Source organism: Diplotaxodon limnothrissa, linkage group LG4, assembly GCF_057381915.1.
Source record: "Diplotaxodon limnothrissa isolate DT_005_m linkage group LG4, D_limnothrissa_male_GT1.1, whole genome shotgun sequence".
Classification (NCBI taxonomy): domain Eukaryota; kingdom Metazoa; phylum Chordata; class Actinopteri; order Cichliformes; family Cichlidae; genus Diplotaxodon; species Diplotaxodon limnothrissa.
In genome coordinates, this window is record NC_140599.1 from 19,392,571 (window position 1) to 19,416,265 (window position 23,695).

At 41.9% G+C, this 23,695-nt stretch overlaps 1 protein-coding gene across 1 annotated transcript in view; it reads right to left on the reverse strand.

The window, feature by feature from the left end:
• Positions 1 to 23,695, reverse strand: part of cep112 (centrosomal protein 112) — a 128,213-nt gene that overhangs the window by 23,406 nt on the left and 81,112 nt on the right. The window contains exons 21-22 of the mRNA XM_085352395.1: positions 13,002 to 13,064; positions 5,983 to 6,132 (exon numbers count right to left, since the gene is read on the reverse strand). Of these exons, the coding sequence (XP_085208521.1) occupies positions 5,983 to 6,132; positions 13,002 to 13,064 (213 nt within the window). The remainder of the gene's footprint in view (positions 1 to 5,982; positions 6,133 to 13,001; positions 13,065 to 23,695) is intronic.

Below are 23,695 nucleotides of genomic sequence, written 5' to 3' on the forward strand. Positions count from 1 at the left end.
AAAATTGAGTTTGAGCCAAAAAAGAAAATATTAAATAAAACAACAAGCTAAAAGTAGGTTCAGTTCAGCAGATTTAGAGGCTGAGTCTGCTCATTATCCTGGACCAGGGCACCGTCTGCAACTGTTTGCAACACACACTTCAACATTTAACCTATTTGCGACTCAAGCAAAAATGTGCCTGGGAAAGCAAAGCTAAGCGCCCCGTCTGCAACAACATGGCAAGCAGACAGACACTAAAGCTCGCCATATGTACGTACGCACACACATAGCACGCTCCCACGCACACACCGCACGGATACACTACTCCACCTAAACGTCATGTGTACGAAAAAAGGAAGATAATGAGCATACTTAACTGTACTGCCGCTGTTCTAAAAAAAGGGTTTATGAGATACAAAGGTCTCTGCAGTTAACACCCACATTTAAGAAGTCCAAGTACAGTAGAGCCACAGAGGGAGCTAAATTCAGGCTAGAAACGGCAGAATGGGGCTGGCGAGGAAAAGAAAAAAGAAAAAGGGACATCTGATCTGGTGCAGCATGCATTCAGAACAACTGTTTTGGGATTATCCCAATTCAAATGCACGGCTAACTTTGATGTTATTTTCTTCCCCTCCCATTGTCTGAAGCCCCTCGCTCTCTTCATAATCCGAGCCCTTTGAAGTGAGCAGCGTGGAAACAATGTCAGCAGACGACACACTCCCTCCGATGGCCCACTGACAGCTCTCCACCATCTCTTTCTTTTTTTTCTCCCCTGCTCTTTCCTCCTTTCGTCTCAATCCTCACACGTCCTCCGTCGTTTCCCTTTCTTCTCCTTCACTGTATGGGATCTCAACCTTCTCTTTCAAGATCACAACAAATCTTTGTTTTACGTCTTTACTTTCTCTCAGTTTATTTGATGTTTGTCTAATCTTACTTTCCTCTCCCCCGTTCACTTCTCCCCCTCACGTCTGGCCTTTAATAAGCAATTCAACCATTAATTAGAGCCTCGTTAGCAGGTGGTTAATACACGGGGATCATAATAATGAGCACACAGATAATGGAAACAGAAAGCTGCCGTCTCCTCCAAACAGAGATGCTAAGGCCCGTGTCTTGTAAAACCGCACACAACGGGGAAGTCGGCACGTGCGTGTTACTGTGTCATGTTGCACTTAGATTACAACAAAAGCACGATGTGATCTACAAGTGTTGCATGCTACAGTGCGACACAGACAGTAACCAATTCCTTAATCAACATGTCACCATGTATGTGAGCGTTTGGCCAGTAATTGAATCACATAAGAATTCTTCTACAGTTCTGATGTTTAATTTAGACACTGAGCGAACAATGTGGAAATGTATCCAATGTCGCAAATATTTTTTTTTAAAATCAAACACCTTTTAAGACTGAAATGATTTCCACAGCAGACCAACCAGCCATCAATTTTTGCAATGCTTCCTGATTTATCTCTGCCAGAAGTGAATGTCTTTATGATGCAAGCCAGATCTTAGTCTGTTTGACTTATAGGAGTGGTGCTGTCTTACTGAGACTCACTGAATACTTAAGGTTTTGATATGCGTCTGCATCCGCAAGTCTGCTAGGGTCTGAATGATTGAAATTTCATCATTAGACGATGAGCAGAAGAGTCCATGTTGATAAAAACTCTTTGTGATGGAGAGGACTCGCCCACAGAGACTCAGTTACAATACAGTAACTGTCCATGTGCCCTTCAGAGGAAGCATAACGGGAAGTACTACTCGGGTGTCCCTGTGCCTGTGTGCAAGAGTATACTATAAGGCTTTAATGAACAGAGTTAACTGTACGGTAGCTGATAATATGCTAGCAGCAGACCTCTACTGACGTCATATTTTTTGTTTTGCTAATGCCAGCTCTTTATCAATCCCCTTTGGGGTTGCAAAGAAGCGCATCTGGCGCAATAGTCTACCAAAGCAAGCATGTGGAGCTACCTGTTGTGGTGACCCCTTGTGGCAGGAGAGGAGCTGAAAGTCACGTTTTGAATGTCAGCACTTTACCAATTTCACACAGGCCTCAACAGCTAAAACATTTTCCTGCACGTCTCTTTTCCTGCCAGTTCTCGCCATATGTCCTTACACTTGCCCCATGATGACATGAAACATTGTTAGTGGTGCTGAACTTGTTATAGGGTCGAAAGCATGATTCACAGACACTGTCACCCAGCACAGTGAATGATGAACTTTCCCTGAATGTCATGGCCTGGGTCTAGGGACCCAGGGCTCAGGCATTTTCAGTGTATGTTTATGTTTATGTTTTCCGTGTGTTGTATTGGTTTGCTCTCCATCTCTCCATGTGTCTCTGTGTGAGCTTCCGGAGGTGTGGGTTCGCTGAGGAGACTGCGAACCCGGAAGTGGTCTACTCGAGAGACGGCCGCACCTGCCGCTCGTCGTCCTCTGCCAGCTGCAGCAGATTACGCTCGTCTAGGAACGGCATTTAGGACTGCAGCTGAGCTGAGGCCGACGCTGGATCCTTGAGTCAGAACTCGTCAGTACTGCCGTGAGCTTTTACGTAACCTCCGCGGAAACAAATCCCCTGCTAACCCTCTGCCTTTTGTGTTACCAGGAATCGGGAGCGGAGTACGCCTCTAAAGTCACGGTGTGGGAATTGGAGTTTTTTGGAGTCGCCACCTTTCACTTCTCACGGACATCTGCACTGTGTGGGATTCAGGGAGAATCACCACGGGACCACAGTGCTGGGATTTTGTATATAGTTGTGTGTTTTTCACCTCCTGTAAATAAATCCACTGTCCTTCACTTAGAGTCTCGCGTTTGGGCCCTGCTTTCACTGTCACTCCACGGTCTGCCATCGCAGCCCGTGACACTGAATGTGATTTGAAAGTTTCTTTTTCATTCAAATGTTGCAGCTACAAATTCCAGGGACGTAAACTCGTGTAACGCTTGCTAATTTGGAGTTGTATGGCGATGCCAGTGATGTTCTTTGGAGTCAGCACTTAATACACTGGATGACATTTTAATATTATTATCATTACTGCTGATATTAGGCACTTCCACAGGTCTCTTTGCTGTTTTATCATTAAGTCCTAACTAATCTAGTACACGGCTGAGATTGTATAAAGTTATGAATAACACCTGCAATTATATTTCAATAACTGATGTTACCAATTAGACATTTTAATACATAAAGCCCTGATATTTTGTAAAGTATAATTGGAATTCGTCCAAACGGGGCTGCATGGCGTCAATGCGTTAGCGCGGTAAGCTTGTTAAAGCGTTAGCGCCGTCCAGTCCCTCGCTAACGGAGATTTGCCACATTAATGCGGTTATGGTGTTAACGTCATTTTGACAAGATTAATGCTGACAGCACTAGTAATTTAATAAATAATCCAGCAGTAAGAAGTCGCTCATTCAGGTGTCACCTGTTTGTAAAATTTAAATAGTTTTATTTAAAAAAAGGTACTTTTAAAAGTTCTTTTTAAGGATCAGTGGAAACATTTCAGTAAGCAAGACTCAAGACGGTATCAAATTCATTTGAATAAATGTCGAGTGTCAGTGAATGTTGAGTTGTTAGGTCAGTTTCTACTGTACTTCTTAATGCTGTTGCATTAAAAAAAAAAACTTCCTGAAGTTTTATTGTATCATTGTATCATAAGAATGAGTGTAAGGGAAGTAAAGATATATCAGTCCAGACAGAAACTAAACAGGGCTTTGCTGATGTATCTGGACTCAAAGGACTACAACGAGCCTTTACCGTTAATCACATATGGATAAAAATGACAACACAATAATTGAGTGTGGGGGCCGGACTAGTAATTTCATAGAAAACAGGTTGCTTTTGTGCACGTCTGAGCGAGGAGGGCCTGGGATTCCAGGGCCTGGAAGGAGAAGAGCTCTGAAGAGAGGCTCACGGACCTGCCTCTTTACTATATGAGACAGCTCCAGCCACAAACAGACAAGGTTGTGTTTGGAAATATGTCCTGATCCCAGACACAACAAGTCTTTTTAAAGTGAGCCACACCCAGTCAACTGCTACTTCAACTGCACTCCATTCAGCTTCTGGGAAGAAGAGGAATACAAGAAGCCGATTCCTTAAAAGAAATCCACATGGATCAGGGAAAAGGATTAACACATCTCTCTTTTTTTTTATTAATATAAAACATTACATTTTTTACAGAAGCAAAAGAGAAAAAAAAAGAGTAAAATGTTAAAAGAAATGTGCCAAAGTGTAAAGTTTAACAGTAAAAGGGATTGTCAGGAATGATAAAGAGGGGTTATGACTTAAGACGTTGGGTGAAACAGAGAGATTTATAAGATTCAGCCAGACACAGAGCACACGAGCCACTTAAAGTCACTATGGAGTTTGCAGCGAGCCATAAAAATGACAGAGCACATGCATACAAACAGGCAGTGCGCTTTAACTAAAGAAAAGCGTCCCGTGTCTACTCTATAAAAGTGAAATCCAGATGAGGCTTTTTTAGAGCACGACGTTTACTGACATACCCCCAGTTCTGCTGGTGTAAAGATACTTTAGATATACCAAACACTGCAAAGACCACTGAGAAGAGGAACTGTGTGACTGCTGGGACTTTATCATCCTCTCTTAATAATGCATTATCAGGGATTGTAACATCTAGTCCTTTTACTGAATCAGAATGAACTATTAAAGTGGCTGGCACTTTGGACAGAAGCTCCTGTATTTTTTGTTAGTGGTAACCTCCATCATAGTTAATAGTGTATTTACATTTACTGACATAAAAAGTAAGTTCAGGTTTTTGTGAGGGTTTGGTTACTCAAAACGCTTCTCCTGCCAAGCATCCGTCCTGAGAAAACATTCCCAGATTGGTTGGTGAGCGGTCGCTTGCTGTTACTAAGTGAAACAGGTCTCAAAGAAATATACAAGAACGTCCTTGCCTGGTTGCCTATTGATTGTGTTGAAGACACCAACTTGTTTGCAAACACTTGCCTCCACCAGTGTGTGAATGTGAGAGTGAATGAATAGTGGAATTGTACAGCGCTTTGAGGGCCCCGAAAAGCGCTATATAAATGCAATCCATTATTATTATTACTGTTCCCAACCTCGCTAAGAGACAGAATCTCTCCAGTGTGCCCTGGGTCAGGACTGGGATCTCCTCCCAGTTGAGCATGTCCAAAGCACCACGTTCAGGAGGCATCTGAGTCACATGTCCAAACCACCACAACTGGCTCCTATCAGTGCAGACAAAAATTGGCACTACCCTGAGCACCTCTGGGTGACTGAGATCCTTACCATATCTCTAAGTCTTGGCCTAGACACCCTTTAGAGAAGGATGATTTCTGCTGTCTGTATCTAAAACCGTATTCTTTCAGTCCTTTGCCAGAGCTTCATACCCTTAGCCACAGGTGAGGGGAGGAATTTTAAATCGATTGGCTTTACCTCAGCTTTCTCTTTTCCACAGACAGTAAAAGTGTCTGTATCACTGCAGATGTTGCACCAATCTGCTTGTCAATTTCCTGTTCCACTGTCTAATCTTAAGCAAGTCTATAAGACACTTGAACTCAACTCATTCCCAACTCAAAGTGGGCAATCCACTCGTTTCTATTTGAGAACCTTGGCATTGATTATTGAGGTGGTAATTCTCATGCAAACCACTTCCTACTCTCTCATTTTTTAAAATTATAACGCTCATTCGATTAAGTAACATGAAAGCAGTGTTTCTCAAGCTCTTTCGTCTCTATACAACAATACGGGGACTCATCATATCTGGTGTGTTCAAATTTAAACTTCCAACCCTAACAACTGTCACAAGACAGAGTCGGAACACTGCAGTATACCACTGAAAGCTTTAATAATACAGAGTACTGCTGGACCACACACCTAATAAATGGACACAAATGATTAAAGCTGCTTATAATGAGACCTGTAGAGAAGGGGCATGTGCCACCTTGCATACTTGGATCATAGAATGTGAAGAAATACCTGTTGCTCAGTGCTGAGTGATGTAATTATTAAAGTGTGTGGTTTCCAACACTGACCTTGTGGGTCTGATCGGCACGGTGGGTTACTGTCTTTCTTTCCTCTTCCCAGCGAGCACTGGCCTCTTTTAGCTGCTTCTCCATTGCTGTCTGCAGACGTATCGCCTCCTCCTTTGAATCACATACAGACGTCTGTAGCTCCGCAATTAGCTGTGGGCAAGAAAAGTCAGGTTTTTGACTGATCCTCAAGTGTGTGCAGGACTGACAGAAACTTAAGAGAAGTGGCAGTGACTAAATAAGATCATAACTTGGCTTGCTTGCACTTGGGAACCATTTTTTTTCCTAGTGCAAAGTTAACTTGGAAGTTCTATGTATTTCTATGCTTATGTTTGAAACAAGCGGCATAGTAAAGCGATCAAAGAGAGAAAAGCCTGTTGCCAGAAGCAAAATGCAAAATACGTTCGCTTAACAAAATGCTGTTCTGATTCGTTTCATTTCACTGGGCTTGCAAAAAAAGACTAGTATCAGATGGAAAATGCATTTTGCATTTGCCATGGCTTGGGAAGGCAGTAACAATCACCTTGAAAGACCGCTTTTCCCAGAGTCTTGTGTCTTCTTTTTTGTTTTTTGAGACGAGACAGAAGACACAAAGAAGAGAGAGAGAAAGCGCAAGAGTGAGAAAGAAGAGGGAGTTAAAAAGAAATAGACAGGAAGGAAAAAACAACTTCCTTTTTGAAGAGCGGAGTGACTTTGTGTTGGTGAACTTGCGGTGCACACCAAGATGAAAAGGAAGTGTCTTGGCTTTGAAAACCTCCAGTCAAAATTAACATTCTATTTAAGCCACTGTCAGAGAAAGGCAGAGGAAAGATGAGAGAGTAAGAAAAAAAGAGAGAGAAAGAGAGAGGGAAGGGAGAAAGAGAAAGAGGTGAGGAGGAGGAAGGAGGGTATTGCTGCTGCTTTGGGCTAGACAGATAATTGTTTACCATGTTCAAACCCTGGAGGACTAGCCCCGCTGGAATCTGCACATTGTGTGGGAGTATGGGAGCTAAAGCGGCGCGGGTCGACCACAGACAGAAAGAGACGGCAAGGGCGAAGGGGGGTGGAGGGGTGCTAGGGAGATTAGAGATGGCACGATACCACTTTTTTATGTCCGATACCGATATCATAAATTTGGATATCTGCCGATACCGATATGAATCCGATATAGTGTTTTTTAATCAACAAAACTGTTTTTTAAATATCTTGCTGCATTTTGTATAAGTTCATACTCAAGTTTAAAACAACAACTACACTAAAGCTATTCTGTTATACCTGTATGCAAAAAAAATGTTTCATAGTTCAGCAATACTGATCAATCTAATAAACTTAAACCTACACCATCCTCCCTATTCTGGTATTTTAAAGAGTACTTAGCATAAATATTAAGCAACCTAACTAATAGGGTTCCAACTCCCAGCAACAACAAAAATAAATAAATAAAAAATAGGGAACCACCCCTCACGCTCCACCTCATGATGCTTAATCGACGTAATCAACCTTAATTTGATGCAGTGTGAAAAAAATGCACAGAAATCAATTCTTTTTCAAGAAATATTAAATAGATTCAACATCTTTCTTCAACAAAATTGCAGACTGCACAGATGGTACCTTCCCAAAGGAAAAAGTACTATAGCTTACTAGGGTATATATATTAGACTTAATAGTTACTATATACAGTAATGGACTTCTATTCATTTTGCATCAAATTAAAACTTTGGGTGTCAGATAATTATTTATTAAAAGCTTGACATTTTAAATGAGAATAAGAAAGAAAAGTATGTCTTTGTGCCCCCTTTTCCCAGTTAATGCCCTATCGGCCCCCCTGGCTAAACTTTGCTAGATCCGCCCCTGCACAGTTACCAGCGTCAGCTACGTAGAAAAAGATCCTCGAGTAGAAAGTAATATTAAATACATTCTAACAACAGCTGATCAAGCTTAAACGTGCTGCTGTTGTTCAGCCGCTGGTTTCCTCTTTCTGGTGCAAAGTGGGCCAAAAGCAAACTAGAGACACGGACTCACGACAGAAAAGCTGATCAGCTGATCGTTAAGCAGTTTCATGATTGAAGTAGCAGCAGGAGAGGCAGTCGCTCCATATATCGCTTGTTAAGCTTAACGCAGGAATGCTTTACAAACATTCAGAGATGGACTTACACACTTGCTTTACTTCTCTCGGGGATAACTTTGTCGGAGATGAAATGCCGGGTTGCTAGCAAAGCTCCAAATGCTATCCAGACCACCACAGGTCCCGCATGCCACAGCCGCTCTATCACGTGATGCATACTGCTCCGACTGCTAACGTTCTGAGGTGAGTTACGGCGTGTTGCAAGTTTTGTGAGGTGCTTTCGTGATATTTAATGGATCGGATTACATTTTTTATTTTTCTCCGATATCCGATCCAGTAATTTAGGTCAGTATCGGACCGATACCGATACGTAATATCGGATCGGTCCATCTCTAAGGGAGATTAGGCTTATTTAGTCAGTGGGACAGCCACATGAAAGCAACAAATGACACATCATTATGTGAACATCATTTCTGGTCATAATAATTATTTTGCAATATGGATTCCCTGCATTTGCTGGTCTTCAGCCCCGGGGCAGTGGCGGCACTCCAAACTAGTAAACTCAGCTGTCTGTCTTGTTACTCCTGTATTGTATATATATATTTATATACACACGCACACGCACACACCATAGCACCTTTTTCACTCTCTGATAGGCAGCCAGGCCTTTTTAAGTCTATAATTGGTCTGGTGAGACTTGCCTATTTTCCCAGCCTGCTAGCATCTCTGTTTAGGGCTAAAGGAAGGCTTGCCTCCTCATGAACCTGAAGTATGGAAAAAAAGAAAGGAGGACAGAAACGAGTCTGTTTACCCACCTGTTTACAAACAGGTGGGTAAACAGGCTACCAGAGGAGAAAGGCTGCTCTGTAATGATACATGAAAAGAACACAAACACTTGTAAGTGCGAAAACTTGGTGGCTGATGCTTAATTTGAGTTGCCCGTTTCCTTTGATAATGATTCCAGTGATTTGACCCCGCCAGCAAAAAAACAGTGTAAACGATAGAACATTTCACTTATTGCCTCTTTGTTTGGTAACATTTCTGCCATAACTGCAGGCGTTCTCCAACAAAGTGTAGCTGTGTTAGCCCCATAAAGCCTGAAATATGAAACAATTGCCACAAAATTCTTAAATTTCATATCTGACTTTTAATTTTGCGACATTTTCTTAAAAAGTTGCTTAAAAATGCATGGTGTTATTTATTCATCACACTGATGATGTAAAAGTCTCAGAACCTCCCAAAAAACTATACCAAATATGACATACTTGTTGTTAAGTTACAGCTTTTAGGCACCAAGTATGTTTTTGGAAAAGAAAAAAAAAATCACGAAATTTAGAATTTTTCCAATGTATAAACAAACCAAAAGCATTTTTTTTAGGGGGGGGGGGGGAACGCAGTGTGAAAAAATAAAGTCAGCATGAAAAGATGATGAGCTGGTCCGGATGTTTCTAAACAAGAAAAGGAAGACACAGAGATTCTGGGCCGGAGCAGTGTCTAGCTGTCTGTCTGAGGTTAAATACTATTATTTTTCTATTTGTATATTCAGTACTGTGTTTTGAGCTACGAGTGCACTTGTTGCCAAACGCATTGGTCTGATTGGTCAGAACTGTTTATTCAGAAAAATCAAGCTTGGTCCAACGAAATAAATTCTGCAATTTAATCAAGTGAAATCACGAGATCTGTGTGTGTGAACAGCTGCATTAAGAATAGGTGAGTGCAAAAAATATTTTCAATGCACATAATATTTGCATGAATTTGTGTCTTCAGTCTGCGCAACCTCCCAACCCTCCAGCTTAGGCTTGAAAAGATGAACAAACAACTAAACTTATGTAAAAATGTCCACCAAAGTGGAGATAATGTATAGTGCTACTTTTGGCCAAAAGACATATCAGCATAAACACCTCATACTAACTGTCAAACACATGTGAAGGGGTGATGATTTGGGCTTGTTTGGCAGTCACAGGACCTGGGCACCTTGAATACACTTGAGTCAAATGTGAGAGTCCGAACTTCTACCTGATTCATATACTTGAAATGTGACGGGACCTTAAGAGAGCTGTGCATAAATGAATGCCTACAAACCTCAATGAAATGAAGCAACACGGTCAAGAGGAGTGGGTAAAAATTCTTCCACAAAGATGTGAGAGGCCGAAAAAGCCGTGCTGTTAAAGTTATTGCTGGTAAAGGTGGTGAGGCAGCTGAACAAACCTGATGAATGTAAGTCTTTCAACTTACCGGCTGACATTTGACTGGTGCAGCTTCGAGAGCAAATATTAATTATTATCCAAGGCTAGAAAAGATAAGGAGAATAATTGTGTGCAAATTTGAAGCCTGATAAAATGTTCTGACTTTTCAAACTGGAATGAAAAAGGGGCTGCAGAGAGTTGTGTGAAAAGCTTTTCTTTTCGCATGACCGTATTTGCCAGCTAGATATTAATTGGCCAGCAAGTTCACAAAGAAACTTCAGAGCTTTTTTTCTTTTTCCTAGAAACCAGTTGTCTCCTGCATTACTGGAAATGAATATGCTGAGAGTTGTGAAAGAGAGCAAAAGCTCTACTAACAATCAATACAGAAAAGAACCCAAAGTTTAAACAGTGCTGACACATTTCGATTTTGTTTTGATGTGAAAATGTCTCCAAAGGAATAAACCCTGCAGCTGGTCAGTAAATTCCTAAAAGGTCACAGAAAAGCACAGTAAAAGAAAGAAAGAAAGAAAGAAACAAACGAACAAACCCCCAACATTGTGTATAATAAATGAAATAATTTTACATATTAATTTCAACCTGTCCTGAACCGTGCCGCCCAGAGAACATTCCCTCCACCTCCCACCTACTTGCGGTCAGGGATAAAGTAATGATCTATCAGCACCAAGACTACCACCCACTGTAACCTGACCATTAAGTGGGCCCTGTTTAGTTCACAGGTCACCCAGGAGGACCACTCGCAGCTAGGCGCTTAACACACAGGGACTGGGTAGGAGACACTAATTAGGAGAGCTGTGTATGTATGTGTGTGTGTGCGTGCCTGATTGAAAGAACCAGAGCACAGAGACAAAAGCAGGGAGATAATATACAGAAGAATAGGATCTGCACTTCTGTGCGTATGTTTGTGTGTGTGAATGCAAAGAAACATACATATCAGGCCCCCTAGGATAATGCATGGCATGGTATGTTTTTAATTGGGCTATTAGCTATGCAGCTGAGCTCTAGAGCGATGCTCCCTGTCAGACACTGAGGGGTTAACAACTGGGGTTAGCCTTTGAGGTTCAAAGACCTCTTGTTTACATTTGACTGAGTTGCTCCAAGGGGTGGGTGGGGGGGGAGGGGAAAAAAAAGCCTTCTTGGTTCCACCTTTACCTTTTAAAACAAAGTCGCCCAAGCCCACAACAAATGCTCAGAAATACTCACGCATATTAACATGTTTGCACAGAACCCACTCCTTTAGCATAACCTTTATGTAACCGCTCGCATCAACAGCGGTGTTGAGTTCTGCGCTCTGGGACCATCTTCTAATGTCAGCGAGTGTTGTTTGTTAAACTTATGCCAGCTCTGTGTCCCCAAACCAGAGGATTAATCACTTGTTGCTCGTCTGCGGCGGCCCTGCACCCTCCAAAGCGGGCAGAGGCTAAACTTTCGCACAGAACCCAACTCCTTTTGAAGTTGAGCATTGTGTAACCTAATAAGCTACCGTTTTTCCTCACAACATCTGCTTGTCAACCCCGCTTTCAACTCGGAGCCTCTGCCAACCAACCCGAAATGGGGGAGATTTAAAGAGGAGAAGAAAGAAAGAAAGAAAAACAACAACCCTCTCCTCCCCCTCGTCACCCTCCCCCCCAGCCTTTTTGAATCTCCTCTTTGGGTAACGAGGTGCAATTACGGCCAAATGATTGTAATATTTTAGCCTGCTACATAATCAAGAAGAAACCACTTTTCTTTTTGTAATGTAAACTCTACTTAGGGTGTTTTTGGATCTTTGAACTGGTGAGGTGAAAGCTGCCAGAACTTTCTGAGACGTCGTGCTGAATGGCAACGTGTGTCCGAGGAAGTTATATCTGTTTGGACAGAAGAATTAACTCGATTTCATGTGGCCTAAGGACACAAGAAGTAATGTTAAACACATTTCCTGGATTTGAAGTGTAGCCAGGTGATGGACAGACAGGTATGGTATATGAAAAGGACTTTCACCGATATGTTTTCAAGATGTTTCGCCGGCTTAACAGTTTGCTCGGGCTGTGTAGCTCCCATGAGAGAGCCGTAGTACACTTGGGGGCCGCGGCAGCATCACACAAAGAGCTGGACTGCTTGTGTTTTTGCAACTCTTTTTCTTTTTTCTCCCCCTTTTCTAAATCCTGGTGATTGTCCTGTGGGAGGAAAAATCTCTTAAGAGAGTGCCAAGATATTTTATACCCGGGGAATTGTGGCCACTGGGGGGCAGCTGAACAAACTTAAAAGACACAATTGATATATTAATGTTTGGCAAAAGTTTCCTGGATTCGTGTCTGATCACCACATGAATGTAAGTGTAGTGGTTGCACTCATTCCAGCCCTTTCAATTCATGTGTCGGTGTTTGATTGGTGCAGCTTTCAGAGAGCAAATATTAATTCTAATCTAAGGCTAGCAAAGATAAGGAGAAGAATTGTGTGTAAATTTGAAGCCTGATAAAAATGCTCTGACTTTGGACACAGGGATGAAAGAGGGGCTGATAAAAGTCAGATAGCAAAGCTTTACAAATTTCACTCTAATATGAACTTTCGTGCTCTGGCACTGACACGAATGTTCTGCGTGCACTCTCTCGTACATTTGCGCCCGTGCACATGTGCTTAAGAGAAAAGGCCATGGCAGCTTGCAGTGTGTGTGTGTGTGTGTGTGTGTGTGTGTCACCACCTTTCCCCCATCAGTACATTTTGTCTGTTCCATCACATAGTCGAGTAGAAAAACAAGAATATGAAATGAATGGGCAGAAGTGAAAACTGATTACCTGGGCAGATTTGGCAAGCTTCTGACTGTACTCCCTCTCAATCTGCTTCAGCCTGCTGTTGGTCTGCAAGGAGAAGAAGGGAGAGGAGAGTGTGAGAAAGAGATATGCAGACGGGCAGGTTGAGGGACACAAAGAGAGACAGGGTAGTGAAATTCAATCTTCCGTTAGGAAGTGCACAGAGACACATTACCCTCCCAACCTAACCATCCTCTCACACACACACACACTTTTGTGCTGACCTCTGCCTCTTGGCAGTGTGTCCCTGTTGAGCACGCCTGCGGCCCCTTGGCTCCGCGCCACTCCCAGCGCTCATGTGTGCCAGCAGGTAGCGATGGGCACAGTGCACAGTGGGCACCACTCCCCTTTGATCCCCTGCCAACAATTCATCACTTAACAAGACGAGGGGCTACGGTGAGGGGTGGGGGAATTAAAATGTTGCTGCCAATTAGCTATAGGGTAAGAAAAAAAAAAGCGAGGGAGACATTTGAGAGAAGCTGGGAAACTAAACAGGGCGGAGACAGAATAGAAGTGAATGGCGATTGTTGCTGGAAGTTTAGTGAGCGTTGCTCGTCTCTTTTGTTTTCCGTTGTTTCTCTATGGGAAGCTAGCCAGCTGGAAGCAAAGGCTGTGTGTTTCTAATGCGAGATCTTTCTCCTTTCAGCTAGCTGTGTTGTGCTGCCAGAGTTTGAATAAGAGGCTGAACTGTGGAGTGAGATAATTAGGTGTGAAGTGCTGGAATTCTACAGGGACATCAGTAGCGGCCTGTATGGACGTGGATGTGGTCCATACAAGTACTAAGGAAACACTAAGGGTTGAATTAATGGGGGAAAGAGGTCATTATGTGAAGGCCAGGCAAAGCTTTTCAGTGGACGAGGATTAAACTTAAGTCTCACATTCTGCTGTAAAACTACAGAAATCAGCATTTATATGCTATATATTATTTAGACGCTTCAGTTGCTATGCCACTAAAAAAGGGGCCACAGTTTAATATATTTCTTCTTCTAAATTCCTGAAAAACACACAACTGTAAACCATCAGCCATGCAGAGATGTATTCAGAAAGTTATTCTAAACTGTAGTAAACCTGATTCTCTCTCTTTTGCGCACACAAACACTTACTTGACTCTCCTGACAGCCACTGACAGACAGACAACTCATGAACAAACACTGCTCCGCTGAACACTCCCACTCACAGCCATCAACACCTGAGCTGCGTTTGGACTCCGCACCCCTTCCAAACACTTCCTGACAAACACGGCCGTCCGCTCTGAACGGACACACCTGTCACCACGGAAACACAGAGCCATCACCAAGGATACAAGCCCTGTCTTCCTGCGCCAGGACTCTTTGAGTGGCGGCCCGCTTGTCCCCAGGGGCCCTAAAGCAGCTGATGAGAGCGCGGAGGACAAAGGAGGGCGTAGGAAAGACGAGAGAATGAACTGTCTGTGCGAAAGGGAAACAAATGGAGTTCTTTTTTTACATTTTCTGTCTCAGCTCTGCTCCATATTGTGAGTGACTCTGTTATAATAACGAATATTTGTGTATTGTTCGTGTTCTATATTTAGAAAAATTTTAAAAAAAGATGAAAGAAGAGTCTTAAATGTATCTATTTCTCCATTTACACATAATCGTCTCTACAGTTAATTTAGGTGATGTTTATACTGCACAATGTGAGACTGTAGGTTCACATGTACATGGGTTTAAATTTACAGTGTGTAAAATTTTCACAGCTAGACCAAGAATCAAGTTGACGTCAGTAGACTGCAAAGTGCAGTAAACTGAGTTGTGTTTTCTTGCCCCTCGAACATGTTTTCAACAGCCAAGAGATCAAAAACATTAAATTTAAACTGCACCCCATAATGGCCCCAGCTGGCTGGCTATTACTGCTTGGAGGCGATCCAGATTCAGTCCACTGTTTACCTCAGCTGTCAATGCTGGATGAGTAGTGTCCACCTTTATTTACTCAGGAGGAAGCCGGGAATCTTTGTCAAAGGACTGTAATATAATTTGATGAGTCCGTGAAACTCACTTCTGACCCACGACAGTCACACTGAGGTGAGTTGTTGAAGATATCCTGAACTACTGGTAAGCGCTGCTATTAGCCTCTGTTAGCTGCTGCTAACTGCCTTTAGTGAAACTTTCTTTGAAGTGGACTCAGACACTTGGCGAATAAACTCTCATATGAATCTAATTAAACTGTTTATCAGAAGGAAAAAACTGAAACTGGTTAGCACTATTGCCTCAGCAAGAAGGTCCTCAGCAGGTTTTCCCTGTTTGTGTAGGTTCTCTCCAGGTACTTGGGTTTCATCCAACAGGTCAAAGATATGGGAGAGTGGGGTGAAGGTAACAGGTGATTTTAAATTGTCAATAGGTGTGAATGTGAGTGTGAATGGTTGTCTGTCTGTCATTGTTAGACCTGTGACAGACTGGCTACCTGTCCAGGATATATCCCACCTTTCACCCTATGACAACTAGGATAGGCTCCAGCCCCCCGGCGACCCTGATAAGGACAAGTGGAAAAGAATAAATAGATGGATAAGAAAGACAAGTGAGATTTTTAGGACACTCAAGTCTAACATTAGCTGGTATGATGTTAGCTTGTAACCAGCTGTTGTGGTTTAGCTATTTCTTGTCAAGCGGAGACGGAGTGTCACATGTCTAATCTGCTGACAACAAGGAGTTGTGACAACACTGGGAATAAATAAGCATGTTTATGGACATTTTTGCCCTGACTTTATATTATGAGATAAGGCTTGAGATGCAAAGGAAGAGTATGACATTTTACACAGATGCCAGTGGTGCTGTCTCTTTCCTTCGTGGTTTTGGTGAAGATGACCCCTCCCCCGATGATAAAACATATGATCCTTTATAACTTCAGCCTGAAAATGCAGGTGTCTCTACATAAAATGCGATCAGTTGGAAGGGAGCTGTCCTACCTGGTCACTGTATTCAAATATAGTAAGGGAACATGGCAGCCTTCACAAACCAATGCCAACCAACTCCCATTTATTTTTAATACATTAATTATAAGTTTGAGAATGAATCAATTTGTTGGAAGATCTAATTACACACTATATATCCTTATTTTCCATTAAATGACCTCAAATTACTGACTGTACCTTTAGCATGTGGTCATACTGACACACAAACAGGCTCAGATTTTTTATAAAATCACAAAGAGCTTGCTACTAACTTATTCCTTTTACCTGAAGTCACTCGGGGGATTTCAGCAGGAAGTATTATAAAAAAGTATTTAAAAAAAACTTCAAACATTATAAACCTCTACCATCTAAACACACATAAAAATGGACAGAAGTAGAAGAAAATATGGATAGTACACGCAGTGAAAAATACCCCATTTGGACTGTGACAAATACAAAGGGAAAACAGTGCTAAATTAAAAGCCCATCCATATGTGTGTGTCTGTGTGAGTGTGTAAGAACTTTCAAAGAGAGTACCTGCGCCCTGCCAAAGGCATTTTTGCGCTGAAGGCACTTTGAGGCTGTATCAGGCTCTTCAATCGCCTCTTAATCCTAGCGGTGTGGAGTGCAGCTGCTTTGAAGTGTGTTCGTCTTTGTGTGTGTGTGTGCGTGCGCAGATACCAGTGTGTGCTAAAGAAAGTGGAAGTAGATCTGAAGGTAAGGCATACACCGCTTACCAGGACTTAATTAATAATCTGCAATGGGAAGCAGGCCAAACACACACATAGACACGGGCACACATGGATACATGGGCACACTTAAAAAGGATGGGGACATGAGTGGCACAAAGAAAGCGAGGGGGGAGGGGGGGGGGGGACTTTCTCTCACACACTTAACGATACGCACACAAGTCACACTTATTCAAACAGACACAGCAGACAAACAGGATGCATGAAGGCCAAACACACATCCAGAGTTTGATCTGTTGCTGGAAATGAGATTTGCTCAAGGTGTGCAATCCCTTTGTTCACAACAGACGGCTGTATTCTTGCTAAAGGAGGAAGCAGCTAAGGTAAACATTTCTTAGTGTAATCAATGTAGTCACTGCATGGTAATGTTTGTGTCACAGTTTTCAGCAGTAGAAAACACATCAAATGTTCAAACTTTACTAAATTAACGAATAACGAATTTCATACATGCAAAGCATTTCAAAATGAAGTTGGGATGTGTTTCATCACCTCTCCTTATAACAAAAATCTCAAAGTGCTTGAACTAAGGAAATCAAAAGCAAAATGGTATCCCATTCCCACAAGTACCTTTTACCTAGACTGTACCGAAGCCAATTTAACACCTGTACTTTCCTTTTTTTTCTTTGAAGCTTTGTTTTTGTGCAGAATGCAGTTTGGTATTGTTTTACTGAAATAAACAATGTCCACACTGAAAAAAAGCTACTGTGGATGACTGCGTAGCTTCTCCCCCCAAAAAAGGAAAAAGCATATTGTTGGAATATATTCCATGAACTGGAGCCTATCCTAGTTGTCAGGGGTAAGAGGCGGGGTACAAATTGGATAGGTCACAGTCTATCGTGGGGCCAACACAGCCAGACAATCATGCTCATTCACAGTCAAGTAATTTAGAATCAACCTAACCTGCGTGTAATTGGACTGTGGGAGGAAACTGGGGTACCTGGAGAGACTCTAAACAGGTACAAGGAAGACAAGCAATCTCGCTCTCTGCGACCTTCTTGCTGTGAGGCAACAGCCCTAACCACTGCACCTCTGTGCACACTACATATTATAACCCTGATGCCTTTCCCAAATATCCATCTAATGCTAATCATTATGCATTGCCAACGTCTAAACTCTTAGCACTGACAACAAGCAAGGAGCTCCATCTCACTAGAAAGAAAGTTTTCCAATTTTTGATTCTTCAGACCTCAGGAAAGTTTTCTGCTTTGCTACTATGCATGTTTGTTTTCTTTTGCATTCGTGCCACATTGTACTTATGGCAGCAAAGACAAACTATGTTCAGTTATTTTTATATGAGTTCCTGAGTCCATGCAATGATTTATTTCTTTTTTGTTTTGCAGTACCGCCTGAGGACCAGATGGTCACAGACAGCCAATATTGGTTTTCAGCCTTGTCCCTTGTGTACAGAGATTTCTCCAGATTCCCTCAATCTTTTAATTACACAATGCACCATAGATGATGAAATTCCCAAATTCTTTGCAATATGTTGCCCAAACAGTCTTTCACAGAGAGGGGTAAACCACTCCCTATCTTTACTTCTAAAAGACTCAGCCACTCTGGGATGTTCTTTTAGCACTCAGTCATGTTACTGACTAACTTGATCCACTGCGAGACATTTCCCACTTTGTTTTTAAGCACGATGTGACTTTTCCAACTTTGTTTTTGCAAAGAATTGCTGTCAACAAGTTCTAACTGAGCATATATTTCAAAGAACTAGAACATTCCTTAGTTTCACCACTTAATTAAAAATGGGGTTTAAATATCTTGCAAATCATTGCATTTGTTTTTATTTACATTTAAAACAGCAATCCCAACTTCTCCGAAAACAAGGTTTTATTTCCAAAATCTCTTCCATCTTGGACAGGATATTGCTTCCATATGGCATTTTTCTGCGATGTGTTTCCAATCATCTCACATTGCTAAAGAGCAATTATGGTTTTCAGCATCGTCCTAAAGCTGAACTCTGACAAAAGGCACAAAACTAAAGTCAATACTTGCTTACGCAAGGATGATATCACAAGACACATCGAAAGGACACAGTGCGGACTCCAATCCAAAAAGTGGTTAGGTAAAAAGCCGGGACGTTACAGTGAGTTACAACATGTTCTCTTAATGGCTGTTGGTGGTTTAACCCTGCATACAACAAGTTGTGTACGACACGCTGGGGAGCAGATTTGTGGGGGTTCGTTTGTTGAAGGAAAGAAAGCGATTTCAAAGAGAAGCTTTTCTCCATTGCTCCACAAAGCCTTCAGTTTTAGTGGCAGCAGTATTTGTAAGCATTCAAAACGATTCTCTGTTCACCGCGCATGACTCTCATAACAATTTGAGTTCAATCTGCTAGTGAGGGAGAGCTGGGAGATGTTATTTGCTCGTTTGTCTGTAATCATTGCTGTCTTGCTGCGCTCGCCTGTGTATCTGCGTGTGCGAGAGAGAGTTGCTGCTGTAATGACAAGAGGCTTTATTTCCATTTCACAGTTTGCCATCACTGCCTGTCAGTAGTGATTCTCTTCATCCCTGCTGCTAACTGTCAGTGCCGCTTCATACACAGCACAGAAATAATGCATCACGGGCACGCACAGGCAGATAAACATACATCAAATACGCAGACACACGCAACATCCCAAATGTTCAGTGATTACACACTCCACCAGCTGGATCTTTATAACAGAAAACCAATTATATCCTTTTGCCATCAGTGTGAAAGGGATTAAAATCTAACCTACATCTTAAGGCTGGGATTTAAAAAAAAGAAGTTTGAGGATTTAAACGCTTCGAATGCTGAATCAGATGCTGAAAGTGTCTCAGTCATGCTTTCTGTGCCCAGATTTGTGCGTTAACTGTTCACAGGCATTGGTCTTAACTTGAGTTGACAGTCAAGCTGTGACTTAACACAAGAACACGCAGAATCGTCTCAGTTATTCACTGAAATCTCGCAGAGTCGCAATGAAATTCGGTTTAGACTTCTCTGTGTAGGTACATCTCTATTTATGTCTTCAGTGTATTTTGGATTGATGTTACTGATGTTAAGGTGCAGCATGATTTTCAGTTGAACTGAGAGATTTTCCCCTTCGCTACACACACACACAACTAAAAAACAACAACATAGTGGTGTCCCACTTAAAACTCCACTTCAAACCAAAGTGTAATCTATAGCGTGCAACAAGATGGGAGCTGCCTGACGCCATGTTTTAATGCGATTGGAAAAAAGTGTGTCGCTTCCCTCCCTCCTCTTGGATGACTTCAAAAAGTGAGCGAGGGAGCTGTGTGATGTTTTTTTTTGGGGATGGCAGAGCTTTTACTTTGACTCTTTCATCTGCTGGGTGACTCACTCGCTCGCTCTCTCCCTCCCTCTCCGCCGCCGGGCCCGATGGTGCACTGAGGAAACGAGGAGCTCGCAGAGATCCGGGCATGCGCGCACGGAGCTGTGATGCCAACATATACCAATGGAAGGCAAATCCAAATTTAGCCAATAATCTGCACAAAACATCTTAAACTTTACCCTCCACCCCTCCCCATAAAATCAGACCCCTTGCCTTGCCCCTCCAATCTCTTTGTCTCCCGGTTAGTCTGTCAGTGTGAGGTGAATGTGGGCCCTGTTTGATCATCCCCCAGCCACCGTTTTTCTCCTCCTCGCCTAATCCATGACCGACTGAATAATATGATTTGGTATATCTCCAAATGGCAGAGGACCAACCTAATAAGTCAGCAACGACAGGAGGCAAGAGAGAAGAACGAGACGTAGCTATGACAAATACAATGACAACAACCTTGTACCACCATCTTCCGGCTGAGAGAGAGAACAGTAAGCTCTCTGGAGGTCAGGATCAGAGCTAGAAAGAATGAATGGCTTCACGTGGATAAAATATGAACGAATGTATTAAAAACCAACCAAACAAACAAAAAATTAAACAGCTATCACATCTTTCTGAGTCGCGACGTGGAAGCTGAGACTTGTCTATAGTTTTAGCACCAAAAGACTGTGTTCTCCAAAGAAATGAGACATTTATGGACCAGTTTATGGCTGATAAACACTCATAATAATGATGATAACAAATGCAGTCCTCTAAAACACCACCGGTGGAATATTTCTGTGGCTCACTGTCACGTTAAGATATGCTTCACGCTTGCAAAAATTATAAATCTTTTACCTCAACTGCTATTCTGTTTGAGCAGATTTCTTTTCTCACGTTTTATGCAGTAAGCTGCTAATTTCCTACAGGCACGCAGAAAACGGGCACGTAAAGATTTACACAAACATTTTAAATAAAGAAAGCCAAAAAAAAAGTCTGCCAATTGGAGTTGTAAATTCTCTGAAAATTAGGAAAATCAGCCGTGTGCTTGTTTTGTACTAAAAGCATCTTGGGTGGTCTGATCACAAGTGCACGGCTCTAAATATGGATGGGAATGCAACACAGTGAAGGCACATCAGGATCCAAACAGTCAAACCACATTCGGTCAGGGGTGCATGCGTCCACACATGGAAAGTTGTGTGAAAGCAGATGCGCGCACGGCCACATAAAAGTCTGCACAGTCAGCGTAGTGCACAGCACAACAAACAAAACTTATATACACATGAATTCCTTGGTGCAAACAAATTTTTAAAAAGGTTTTCAAAGTTTGTAGCCAAGCTGAAGCACCCAAGGCCTGCAGAAACCCTGTTCTCCAGATGTAATACTGAAAACAAAAGAAAAACCTCATTTTAAAGGGATTGCAGCAATTTTCTACAAATTAAAATGAAATGTGAGTGTAGATCTGTATACACTCTCTTAAGACTTGAAAGTATATGAAAATCATTCCAGCTAAAATGATTTCTAAAGGGAAAGATTTGGAAAATCAGGGATCAGATATCAATAATGTGTCGAACTATTTAGTTCAGTTCTGTGTTATTCTATCTTTATATCACCAAATAATAGCAGGAGCTAGCAGGTGAGCTAACATAGAGGTCAACAAGTAGCTCTGCTATACCACCAGCTTTTCATTATATGTGTGCAAAACTGTAACACCTAACAGCAAATCGTGGTCAAATCAGTTGTCATGACTGAAAAATACCGGCAGCGGCCAGTGCTAAAAATCAGCCTCACAGCAGACACACCTTTGGTATCAATTTTAAAATCCTACATCGCCTTGCTGTTAAGTTATCGCATTCACAAGATTTTCAGAAAACCTGAAAACTAGTCCAATATTTTTAGTAGATGCACTAATGTTATTAATTTCAAACTCCTCAAGTTATCTCATTCTCAAATTTGGGTGTCCATGTCATTGGCCTGCCTGTTTGCCCAGCAGAGTGACAATAATACCCCATCAGCCTTTTATGTCCGAGGGGTAAAAAACACAGTCACTACTGCTTTGAAAGGAAACGACTCTAATGCAAATAAATTCACAGCACCTGATAAATAGCGCCATTACACTTTTACATTTATTATTGTATTCACTTTAGTTCACAAAAAAAGTTCAGTAAATTAATATTCTTTGATGTTTTTGGACAATTTATGTTACGAAATTAGGAGATCAATGTTCAAGGCTGAGCCTGATGTTGCCTTACGTGTAAAACAATGATTCCCAGTCACCTTCTCAGACGGGAGAATACACCTTATTATACTTATTATACACTGAATATCAGATGCGAGCTTGGTATCAGCAGAAAGGTATCTGTATCAGACTGAAGGTTGAAGAAGTCGGATTATATATCCCTGCTTTGTATGAAAGATATTCTCAATTCCTAGCTGTTTGCAGTTAACAATGCAAAATAAATAAATAGATAAATACTGGCGGCTGCCAGTGTTACCTGGCAGTATAATCTTTAGCTGGTTCTTTAAGTTTAAGTTCTAAAATACCAGATCATCTCTTAGCAGGTTAAAAGATGTTCCACGCTTATTGTTTAATGTTAAAAAAATGAGCATGAAATATCTTTTAAATCCTCTGCGATCAAATTTTGCCCTGACCTGAAAATCCATACAGTTTTAGCAATTTAACAGCAGAGGGGTTATTATCATTCAGCCTGAAACAGTGGTGTACAGATTATACTGCACCATTGAGAAACCTGGGGAATAGAAAAGGGATGAATTGAACTAGGGTAGCATGGTGGTGCAGTGGTTAACACCACAACAAAAAGGTCCTGGTTTGAATCCACCATCTGGCTGAGTCCTTTCTGTGTGGAGTTTGTATGTTTTCCTCATGTCTGCATGGGTTCCCTCCAGGTACTCTAGATTCCTCCCACAGTCCAAAGACATGGAGTTAGTTGGGTTAGGTTAACTGGTGACTCTACATTGCCCATAGCTGCAAATGTAAGTGCAAATGGCTTTCTGTCTCCGTCTACAACACACTAGTGACCTGTTCAGGGTGTTGGATAGGGGGGTTACAAAGAGAAGCCTCTTCTCTCAAAAAAGAACATCTCAACACAGCACAGGTTTGTAAAACCAGATCTGAACAAACAACCAGATTTCTGGAACAATGTCCTTTGGACAAATGAGAATAAAGTAGAGATGTTTGACCATGATGGACAGCACTATGTCTGGGGATATCAAAACACAGCATATGAGAACAAACAGCTCGTACCTATTGTCGAGCACAGCACTGGAGGGGTGATGACTTGGGCTTATTTTGCAGGCACGGGACCATGAATTGATCTGTATGCCAAAGTATTCTAGAAAAAGACGTGCGGCCATCAGTTTGGCCCAGAGTGGATCATGCAGCCTCAGCATGATTGAAATGCTGTGGCATTTAGGAGAGCTGTGCATAACTGAATGCCCACATACCTCAATGAACTGAAAGCAAGACAATAAAGAAGAGTGAATGAAAATTCCTCCAAAAAAATTGAGATTAATAAAGTCATACAGAAAATGATCACTTCAGTTATTGCTGCTAACTGTGGTTCTACAAGCTGCTGACTAAAAGGATCTGATTAGTTTTTTCTGCTTCTGCATTTTCACTTAGCTTTTGTTGAATAAAAAAAACATTGCAATAAAATATGTGTTGCTGTTCACCTGAGGTATTTAAATTAGTTTGGGACCTGCTAAGGACCTGAT